Source organism: Notamacropus eugenii, chromosome 5 (assembly GCF_028372415.1).
Source record: "Notamacropus eugenii isolate mMacEug1 chromosome 5, mMacEug1.pri_v2, whole genome shotgun sequence".
Taxonomy (NCBI): domain Eukaryota; kingdom Metazoa; phylum Chordata; class Mammalia; order Diprotodontia; family Macropodidae; genus Notamacropus; species Notamacropus eugenii.
Genome location: NC_092876.1, coordinates 70,258,500 through 70,270,503, shown reverse-complemented (window position 1 = coordinate 70,270,503; position 12,004 = coordinate 70,258,500). Strand labels below are relative to the sequence as shown.

The window sequence follows — 12,004 nt, the reverse complement described above, 5'->3', positions numbered from 1 at the left end:
ATCTCTTAGCCATGATTCTTGCTACAAAGCTGACCTTTTCTAGTCATCACTGTCCTCCATGACATCTTCTACATCACATGTTACCAGCAAAGTCATTGTTGGTAACGTTACAGTTCACATACTGCACATCTTCTCATTGCTCTCTGAGTCAATTATAATTTTGCTTTTTTTTGAGATGGACCATGACATTTCATGATTTGAATTCATCTTTCCATTAAGGGTGTTTTTGGTAATGAAGCAGTTAAAAGGCAGAAATGATGAGTAAGAACTGAGGATATATGTTATTAACTGGGTAAGCTGAATTATATTCTGCGATATGCTTGGAAACAAAACAAAACAAGGAAAAATGCATTTAATTTTGGTAGCTCTGAATATTAGAAAAAAATAAACTCTGTTGCCACTCAATTGCCACATATGCAATTTCAATCTTTAGTTGATATCACAGCTCTATCAATGTCAGCACCTGCTCCAAAGGTATGTCTCTATGTTCTCATAAATCCTCCAGATTTATCCAATAGGTTGGAAAACTCTGTCTCCATCTTCTAGCCATGCCTGGCACTTTGCAAGTGTTTAATAAGTGCTTGCTGATTTGACCCCTGCAGCACTGGGGCTATTCATCAATTAAATCTTCACTCCTGCTGCCCAGTACGCCCAAATCCTTCTTGGATCATGTTATTTCTCTGACACCTTATATGCGACTTCTTGGGTTTAATGTAGTTTACTTCTACTCGGCATATACGTTGCCATTTCCTTTTGGATCACTTCAAATCTAGACTCTTGGGCAACTGTAGTTTGGGGTTTTTTTTAAAGCACACTCAAATAAGTTTAAAAACATTAGCATAAGTTGGTGAGATCTTCTGAATGTCCATTTTCCTTTTAGCTCGAAAAGATGGTAGAAACGTCAATGAAAGAGCAATGCCTTAGGTGGCTTTGTGGCTCCAGGTTAAGTATATGTGGATTTAGGACCATGGAGTCTGATTTGTCCCCAAATTGTTATCTGTAAGTCAGGACACCAAGTTGGATAATCTTCCCACAGTCAATTGGGCTATAAGAGGCAATAGAGAGACAAAAACCAAATCCTCTACTTCTTTGTTCTGTGCTTAAACATCTAGCTCTCCCTGCCCTTCCACTTGTCAACCAGACCATACATCAATATGTAAAACTACATCTTTTGCACTGAGACCCTTTCACTAAGAAGTTATTTCAAAGGAGAGTCCAGAAGCAATGCCTGAGGACTCTCCTTTTAATACAGAGAAAATAAGAGGTGAAAAAGGCTAATTTCAGATATGAAAGATACAAATCTATACGTAATCTAAGTACAGCTATTAAAAATCCAAAGTCAATATGTCTAATGTTTCACCCCCCTCACAACCCTAAAGAATCCAATTTTAGGATTTCTGTGCTGTCCTGACCAGTGACTTTGGTGGTGGAATTTTCTTCTGCAGGCCATAACTATTGCCTGTGATCAGAAAATGGAACCTCTCACCTGGCCAACAGGCACTTTTGATGAAAAGTGGTGATCACCAGTCTGCCTAGTTCTGAGTATATAAGGTACTATCAGATTAGAGATTTAGTTTTGGGTGAGAATCTCAAGACAAAGTGCGACACGCTTCAGGTAAACTTCAATAATAGGAAGTAACGTCCAAAGAGAGAAACTGACAATCTGATCTCAGTAACAAAAATAAAAGAAAATTCTAGAACTATTTTCTCTTTATTTCCTTAAAAAAGATACTTTCCAGTGGCTAAGATCATATCTTGTACACCTTTATAAATACTGGAAAAGACCATGACTGAAAGATAATTAAGATAATTGGCCTTAATTAGGAAAATGTAATTTGATATTTTAGGCAAACATCTTTTTTCTGTTACTTCTTTATTCTCTCTCTAAATGTTTAAGATATGACATATACAGGTCTGTTCTCTGATACCAGCTTCTACCACTCAAGCTTCCTCTTTTCTCTACAACTTTAGTGCGAATGCCTAAATTGAAAGAATGGCAGTTTTCAGGAGATAATCTAGAATCACTTCTACACACCTCACGAAATAACAACATAATGCAGATGGACACTAGCAGGAAGAAGATTCTGGGCTCTGACTTTCTTTTTTTTGTTTTAAGCAGCAAGTGTCTCAAAGACAAAAAAAAAAGCCTCTTTAAATATAGAAATGTCTGCACATGACTACACATAAGAACTCAAATTTGAAAACCAATGTTTGAAATTACTTTAGCCAATTCATCCAGGTAGGTACATTTGGTGCCCCCAGAAAACAAGCATCATGCAAAGCTGAGTTAGTTTTAAAGTCAAAATAACTGGTGAAGCACCAGAATTATGATCTGAACATAGACTGCACTCATATTTACATCCAAAGAAGCCCCACAAATCAACATGCAAGCACAAGACAAAAACTCCACAATAATACTTTCACTCATATTACCATCATTAATAACATTTTTGTGGATTTAAACACAAATTTTCAAGAACACATTTAAAACGCATCCAGAAAATTAAATCCATAAATATAGATTTTTAAGCTTATTGTCATGGGTAAGTACTGCTTCTAGTAACATCAATATTTCTTAAGTCATAAAGAGAAGTTCCACAGTATATTCATTCTGAGAAGTAAAACACCCTCAATAACATTTATAAACAGAATTTAACTAGGGCAGGGTCCCACAGTAAAAGTAGATTTCAGTACCACACTGTTTTAAGGAGGATAGAACAGGACTCTGGAAAATATAGCCCTGGTTAGAATTTAAAGGGCAGTGGCAGTTATTTTGTTTTTTCCCTTTTTTAAAACCATGAACCCTTTGTGATCTTCTTGTTTATTAAGAGACAGTTCAGCTCTCTTCACTATGCTAGGGAGTAGCAGTAGTCTGTCCCTGACCATCTCTGAAATATTCAAAAGAAGGCCACAGATGTCAAAAGCCTTTTATTTTTATATTTTACAAAAAAGGCTTTGTATACTGGTTTGTTTGATTTCCCCCAGAAAAGGAGTGGTTATGGATCAGACTTCATTGTTCATTATGTATATTCTTAAGGCTTCTGAATAAATAAAGTCAGATTTTTTTTTTTTTAAGCCACAGAGCTCATGTCCCATGAATAACTGTTGAAGAATAAGGGAGAATACCATAGAACACTCACTTTGCTTTGTGTGCAATCTTAAAGGGGGACAACATAGCAACAGTAATCAGGACGAACATGCAGGCTAAGGAGTCAGAGCTCTTGGAAAAAAGGACCAACCTGCCATTTGCTTTTAATCTGATTTGTCTATGGATTGCAAAGGTTTGTTTAACTTCTGTGCAGAAAAGCTGGCCTGGCAATCCATTGCCACTCCTTTGTACCCCAAGACACGTACTGTACAAAGAGGAACACATTTTATAAACAGAAGAACAGTGGCAAGAACCCCTATGACTGAGCTCCGGAGAACGGAGAACATCATACAGGAGAAAAGCAGGAGATAGAAGCCAAGGACAAAAGTTCAAGGTTGTGATCTTGAAGTTTCAGGTGAGTACCCTGTTTCCAGGTCACAGAAAGACCAACCACCAAACAGCTAATGCAAGAACCACGAGAAAAGACATCATGAAAGGAATGCGAGGAAATGGAAAAGTACTAGAGTACAGGTAGCACTTTTTGAGGGACTTGTGTTCCTCAGGGATTGGAATGGAAACCTTGGGAAGAGTTTCTTCAGTCTCTTGCTGGGGCAAGGCTCTCTCAGTGGATCTCTTTTGCCTTTTAATTTTGTCTTCATCCTGCACTAACAGAGCACGTTCCTGTATCTGCTTTCGTGGTACAAGATCAAGAAAGACAGAGAAAGATGAACACAATGACAGATGGAAAATGCTCAAAAATGGTACTTGGGGATGTGCAAAGTATTAACTCGGGCTCTGCCAATCCAGGAATTGGCCTGAATGAAACAACTCACAAGGGCAGGGCTTGGGTCATTTATGAGCGCTCTGTGTGAGCTTCAGAGCAGTCCTCTTCAGAAAATCCACCCAAAATTTGGGACATTTCTGTCATGTAGGCAGTGCTGATTAGACAACATAAGCAAAACCAGCAATGAAGCGTTTTTTTCACCAACAGAAGGTTATTTTGTCATAAATAGAAAAAACAAAATAGGAAACGTTATCTTGGTATCTTCCCAAGAATGCACAGACCAAGCCTAAAAAACTGTAACTTCATTCACTATAGTAATTACTTTTGCTCCAAGAAGCAAACATCTTAATCTTATAAATTTTTGTTCTGCAAAACAAAAAAAATATAAAACTTTATCTCATGCCCCCACATTTGACTATGGACAACATTCAGGCCATTGCAAATCTCACACACATACTCACACACAAACACAGACACATGAAAACTACTTTTCAGATTGGAAGCTCTTTGACATTCATTTTTCTCTTTTCATGTATGTCTTTTTTTCATCTGAGGAACTGTCTTTGGAGGCGTGATTTTATCAATCTAACACTAACAGTGTGAAGGGCTATATACTACATGGTGTAGATGTTTCAGGGCAAACTGATTATTTTTCCCTCTCTGGGCACTGCCATCTGGGCAGCAGCCAGGTGTTATCTAGGAGAGAAAAAATTTGGCCCTAAGTTCTCTTAGTTGAGCCAGCCTCCTCTGGTCACTTTGGAAGTTTGACACTGGTTCTTTGCACACCCCTAAGTGATGTGTATCAGGGAGAAAGTAGCTGGGGGACTGATCAGCAAAATGGGAAGAAAAAGAAAAGGAAAGGAAGGATGCAAAATTAATGTGAATTAAAAAAAAAAAGAAAACCGAAAGGGAGAGAAAGACAACATAAAAAGAATAGGGTACAATTAAATTGGGTTTCTTCTCTCCAAATACATAGTAACATCCTCATGCAGCTTTCCAACTAGCCATGCATGGATGTAAGCAAACCGAAAGCTGTCAAAGCTGCTCTTTGAGCAGGTGGTCAGGAGTTACGCCAGGAGGCTGATGGATGGGAGTCTGCTGGTGGAGCCCAAAGAAAAACATTAATCAGCCGCTGCTGCGTGGTCTGGGGCAGGGGATTCTCTGTTTAGTGCCATGACAAGAGCACATCCTGCTTCAGCAGCACGAGTTCTAAGAGCAGCTTTACCTCAGGCCCACCAACCTTTCTCTCCGAAGGAAGGACAGAGGTTTTCTTCACCTGGGCATACACAAAGCATGGAAAAGTCAGTTGCCTTGCAATGCACCAAAAGAGGGGAAGAAGATTCCTCAGAAAACGGAACCATCATCCCAAGAATTAAAGGAAAAGGAGAAAATAAATGCCAGAATGGGAAATGATTTCCTGTTGAAAAGACTGTGAGATTTAAACTAAGGCTGAGCAAATGCACCTGTGCACATACAACAAAATTTGAAAACAACACCACCCCCACTCCAATCCCCACAACCTCCAAGTGTCACTCCTCACTGGAGCTCTGAGCCTTCTCTATAATACAAGGGAATCGATACACTGTAAAACATATCCTCCCCAGTCATGCAGAGCTGAGTCTCTTTGTGTATATAAAAAGGTAACAGTAAGAAGAATAGTTCCTTGCTGGGCTCTGTAGGCTACCTACCCTTAACGCTGGGTTTTGCTCTAGTCTCTGTTAATTCACCCTTCACCTTCAGTATATACACCACCGAAGGCTCAAGAGCCCCTATGGGTCTGTCAACCTAGCTAAAAAACTGTTTCTTAATGCTCCCCCCAAAGTCCCCAAACCAGCTCTGAGACAATCTCCAGAGGGGACTAAAATGTGTTATACTTTTGGAAATGGGGACCAACACACATTTCCTTAACACTCAGAAAATAAAGTTCTAATTTACTACCAGATTTTTGGAGGAAAGGTACAGAGGTAGAGGGATGATGACTAGGTACTTTCTAATGGAAGTTAGCTTCCCAAAACTTTGGGTGGATGTAACAAATTTGAACAAGGGTTGGACTAATCCACAGAAAGGCTGGGTTATCTTTCCAGCAAAGGTGGTGGAGGTGGGGCAGGCAAGGGAGAGATGGGGCAAGTTTTTTGTCATGTTTTACACTTCTGAATAATCTGGTGATTTTGGGGACTATATGCCTACAATTTTGTTAATAAACTGAGGCCTTGGCTTGGGGACAGACTCCCTTAGCATGTGGCTAAGGATTCCTAGGAGAAAAGGGGGAGGGAATTGCAATGGGTAGATGAGAAGAAGGCATGTGGCCGGCAGCAGTGGCCTGCCATTGCTGGGTAAGGGCCCACAGAGAATGTCTAATCCAGCTTGTTTTAGAGGACTGTTTGCCTAACTTTACCATATGGTTTTGTTAAAAAGTAGCTTTAGGCCAGAAATAGCTTTCGTAGGCTAACATTTTTTTTTTCAGTTTTAGGTACTGTTACATTTGGACCATCACTTCCATAATCTGATTATTTAAAAAAATTAATCTTTAAATAGCTAAATCACCACTCTTAACTAGGATTACTATTATCATTTGGGAAGAGAAAGACATGAATTTGAAAATGTTAAATATGTGGTGAGCTGAATTACAATCTTTCCTTTGCATCATTATGACTCAAATAATAAATTTGTAGAGAATAAAGATTTTAAGTAAGTCTCTAGGTCAGTTACTTTCATGGCTCAAGGTAACCTTGGAGAGATTCTCATCATATGGAGCTATTTAACTGGGTGTATGACTTCTAAATTAGGCAATGGCATTAGTAAGGGAATTAAGGACAGTCCCTGCAGAATCTCCCTAAACTCTTCCAACTGTGGCAAAAAACTACAAAAACTACAAAGATTTAATATTCCTCTCTATAAAGACAGATTCTAAATAGTTGATAGCATTTTCTAACAATGAAATGCACCAATTTAGATCTGGTATTCAGTAATTCTGAAGAATAAGGCCTCAGTTTACTAACAAAATTGTAGGCATTAGTCCCCCAAATCACCAGATCATTCAGAAGTGTAAAACATGGCTAAAAACATCCCTTCCCCCACTCACTTTCAATTCTGAACCTGTTAATATCAGCATCAAGCACAAGGTGCAATGCCTTGTACGTACTAGGTACTTAATAAATGTTTGTTGTTAGTGAACTTCTCTCCTTTCCTCTAGGAAGTTTTAAATCTAACCATTTTGCTGCCTTAAATGACACTTACTAAGAAAGCCCCAGCTAACAGCATTCTGGTACAAAGATTTCTCAGTGTCCAATCAATTGTTAGGCCTGGCACTGCTTCTAGAGCCCATTTGAGTGGCCTATAAAATTGAAAGTGCTCACCAGAAATACCTCGAAGCTATAACAATATCATGGGATGCAAATAATATTTTATCTACACTCTCTTTCCAGTTAAGAAAGTAGAAGAGTCTCATTTTCCCACAGTACTCACTCCTTCTCCTGAGGGAATCTGCCCATTGATATTCAGTGTCCTGAAGGGGGAGTGAGTCGACAGGCGCTTGTCCCACTCGCTGGGCCGAGGCTCGGGGACAGACTCCATGAAGCTCTTCTTGAGCTCACTAATGCTGGCGTGGTGCTTCCTGATCTCTTCCTGGGGCTTGTCTAAATCCTACAGTGGAGAGAACATAGGAGCAAAACAATAAGCCCTTGAGAATAAAACCAGACCAAGAGCACCCCATCAGAGGCAGTGGGCCTGGCAGAAAACACACCACATCCAGGAGATAGGTTGCCAAATCCATAGTTGCGCTAAAACTGAAAATTACCACTGGGGTATGCAGCCTTGTTTTCTTTCCTTTTCTTTTTAAAAACAAGGCACTTTTCTTAGAAGCAGAGAAGCATCATGACCAGAGGGCATCTTTGAACAATTTGATTTGATCAGAGATGTTGTCAAGAGGATTCATTAATCTGGCAGCATTGGACTAGGATTATCTCTGAGGTGCCCTCTGGTGCTAAGATTCTACGACCTGTTTAACACCCATGAAGAGTTCCTTCCTTTATTTATTTTACATCTCTCCTTTTTCCTATGATGTCCTGATTCTGGAGAGAAGATATACCCAGCTCTCTATCACCTAATCCAATTAATGCGGATGGTTTCTTAATTTAATCAGCCTCATTCTGGGTTAGGTGACACTGAACTGGTTTAAGCTCAGGCAGAATGGAGATGATAAAAGGCAAGAAAAGATTGTTGCAGGTTGTTAGGATAAAGAATCAAGATCCCACCACTAAGAGTTATATTCCTTTTTATTAGGAAGGTTGGCAACTTTGGGCTGTCTTAGGATTTATGGCTATTCTTCTAGATCCCCAACAGTCACTAAAGTAATGCAAAGAATGCCTTTGGCCATTTATTTTTTAAAATTATTTTTATCTTACAAACAGGTTGAATCGTATTCTGTCTGATATGATACAAATTCCACCAAAGTAATCTTCAATGCTGACCTTCATTCTAGATTTCTGCTAACCCCTGAAAATTACTCAGAAGCCACAACTGATACTAGATATAACAGCTCATCTACTTGGGTTACAATTCACATGCTACTGAAGAATTCTCTACCAATTTTGTCTGTCATTCTCTACCAATTTTTTCTTTACTCCCAGGTACAATTCAAGGGAATAAGCTTAATCTAATAACTTTCTGTGGATGAGGGTGTGGCTACTTAAAGTCTAACACTTTATGAGCCTCTTCAACAATTTTGGGGCTAGGGGGACAAAGTTTACTGACACTAGATATGAATTCTACATAACCAGAAGCAGGAAACAGGAACTTGAAGGGGATATCCTTAAATATCCTTCAAACATGTGCAAGATCTAATTGTTATTCATAGGGAGAAGAGAAGTTCATTTTGTTATTTCTATCATTGTTTCCCAAGCAAAAAACACAACGCTTTGCATACAATATTTAAACTGAACTGAAAATAAGAAAAGTGTATGACTTGAGCAACAAGCGAGGTGGAGTGGGGTGAGGTGGGATACACTCAGGAACAGGAACTGAAAAAGGCATGAAAAATGGCCTCAAAATAAAGTCAGTTCTCCAAAGGAGGTCCTTACCAGAAAATGCCTGAGCCACTTCCAATTCTTAAAGACAAGAATTCTGATGCTCCCTTTCTTGCCTTTTTCTGAAAAGAACCCAAAAGACCCATGCTTGGGTTCAAAATATTTGGGAGGTCCCAGATGTTAAATAGCTGCCAAAAATCCCAGGAACATATTTCTTATCAGCTTAGCTGTGTACTCAGCAGAAGGTGAACGTTAAGTCCACATCCTGGTTTATTGCACGTTTCAGGATTGACTTTCATTTGGTTCCCTAGAAAAAAGTTTCTTTTTACAAGAGAAATGGAATTCATTTAAAATAAAATTTGCTTGAAGGTCTTTTGAGAGACTTGCATTTTTTTAAAATTACATATACATGTATATGTACACCCCCATTTTCAAAAGCAATACAAGGGAAATTAGAATGGAGGTAGAGGAGTCAATAGTAGAACCCTAATTTTTATTCTGGATCTATATTTTACTTACTAAACTCAATTGCTATTCAATCTATTTGCCCATTTACTTACATCAGATTGAACTATGAATTATTGCTCTATGATCAGTCAAAGAAAAGACTGACCCAAGAGAGGAGATTCTGTGGTTTGTTCTTCAGAGTACTTCCTGCATACTGGGATGAAATGTGGCTATTTCTCATGCACACAGGCTTCACCATTGAAGAGTGACAGTTGGGAGTTTTTGTCTCAGCAAAGAACAAAAGGGATATATTTACTAGCTAAGGAAAAGCAAGAACAAGCTAGAGCCTAGTAAGAAAGCAGCACCTTATGACCTGATTCCCACTTGAAAATTAAGTGCATGAAGAAGGTAAGGAGCAACTTTTTAAAAATCAGAAGTATTTAAGTGGTGAGTAGAAAAAAACCCCAAAATCCAGCAAGAGAAAAAAACTCATCAAACCAGAGTTGTCCATGGGAGCCCTTTAACGATTGGGAATCGTGATTCCTATGTCCATCCTGCCAAGCTTGTCACACTGACGATAAGGGCAGTGGCAGCAAAATAAAAAGATACTAGATTTGGAGTCAGAGGACTTGAGCTTGAATTCTGGCTATCATAGAACCTTGCTGTACAACAGCAAGTCTTCTCACCTGTACAACAAAGGGTTAGACTCAGTGATCTCTTACATTCCTTCCAAATCTAACTCTATGCTCTGAAGCAAATGGATTCTTAGTGAGGTTAACTAGCCCTCTAGGAAACTTGGGGGTGGAAGGAGAAGGAATATGGTAGGAACTGGGTAACAATGAAGAAACTCTAAAGGTAACCATTTCAAAGATTTTTACTTTGTGCATGCACTTGCTTTGGAAGATGAGGGTAGAAGAGACAGAAGAATTTTAAAGTGAATTTCACCGCATTTATGCCAGAATAAAAATAGTAAATGGGAGCAATACCTTGCTCAATGACAAGATAACTTGCAAGATATTCTTTTGGAAGAGGAAAAATTTTTTCCTTAGAGGAAGCATTAAGGTATAATCAGTTAATTTCCTCAACAACCCAAAGGTTAAACAATTTTGCTGATATCCCCAATCTCATAATTTCAGCAGTAATCAAACCAAAAAGCTTTATTAAATAGAAATGTTTTCAAAAGTTGATTAGTAGTTTCTATAAAACACACACACACACACACACACACACACACATTTAGGAATCCCCTCTCATGGCTATCAGTGAAATGCTAGGAGAAAAAAGAAAGCACATCACACATAGGAACACTGTCAATCTTGAAAGTCACAACACACTCTATGGAACACAGGGTAAATATATGATTGGTACTGTAGGTTCCTATTCAGGGAGAGATGGGAGGACACAATCTGGGGGGAGAGGGCTTCTTAAGGGTAGCCTAGTTAAGAAATACATTTTTATTTGAAATTGCCAAATGATACTGTAAGGAGCAAATGCAATTTTGTTATCATCAACCTCTGGAGCCTGAGCCAATCCTAGCCTACTCCTAGGTATATAGTTATAGGCTGGGTTGAACCCAGTGAATCAGCTAAAGTCTGAAATAATCTACATGAAATTCTGAGTCATCCCTGGCCCACAGGACTCTCACTGTTTTATCTACAAGAACTGAAGGGGCAAGGGACTGCTTGTCTAAGTACCTCTCTAAACCTGGCTGTTGGATTAGTCTTTGGAGGGTACTATCAACAAAGGAGAAAATGAAGAAGTATGGATTAAAATTCTTAATGTTTGGTTTCTGAGAAGTAAATGGAGTAAGATCTCAGGCATGAAGCCTATCCTGCTGGATATTAAAAATACACACAGAGCTGGCAAAAGGGAAAAGGGTAATTCAACAATCTGAGATTTATGGCTGCTATCTGGAGGCAAGAGGCTTTCTCACATTTCAGATGAAGAAACAGTCCCTTGACTTGTCTAAGTGAATTGACAGAGGCCATATATTAAGCCAGTGGCAGATTTAAGGAAGAACTCTCATGCATTCCAACAGCTTACAACTTAATTTGATCATAGAAGAATGCTATATGAAGACTAGTATTTAATATATGCTTCTGGAATGACTGATTCATCAACCTACACTTTCCCAAAATGAAATAAAGGTGATGATTTCACTTGACCAGGCATACTATTCTTTCCTTTCCCAGCACCCCGCTAAATGCATCTATCCCTTTGCATGCCTGACATAAATAATTATGATTTAGATAAATGTTTTATTCATTTGTCTGCAAGTGTTTAATATTCTGATCAACACTGTCTTAGATCATAGGCTTCCAAGGTGCAAGAACTGTGTCTAACTTGTTCCATACAACACAATGTCACGTTAGGTTAGGAAGAGAACATGACAGATTATCTAATTTCTTCCTTTAGTCAGAAATACGACATCACAGGAAGCAGATTATGGCTCAATATAAGAAGAAACTTCCTAACAATTAAGGATATCCAACAATGGGATGGGCTGCCTCAGCAGATAATGAAAATTCTCTATCACTGGAGAGCTTAATGATCTAAAAGCTCAGTGATCACATGTCAGGTATGTCATAGACAGGATTCATGTTTCAGGTAGGGATTGAGGGCTATTCCTACTTGGCTTTATGAAAAACAATAAAAAATCAT

The 12,004-nt window shown here is 38.7% G+C and overlaps 1 protein-coding gene across 13 annotated transcripts in view; it reads right to left on the bottom strand.

Annotated features, from left to right (window-relative positions):
* Nucleotides 1-12,004, bottom strand: part of EPB41 (erythrocyte membrane protein band 4.1) — a 210,258-nt gene that overhangs the window by 33,111 nt on the left and 165,143 nt on the right. For all 13 annotated transcript variants that reach the window (XM_072609612.1, XM_072609603.1, XM_072609615.1 and 10 more), the window contains one exon: nt 7,338-7,514. In XM_072609612.1, the coding sequence (XP_072465713.1) occupies nt 7,338-7,514 (177 nt within the window). The remainder of the gene's footprint in view (nt 1-7,337; nt 7,515-12,004) is intronic.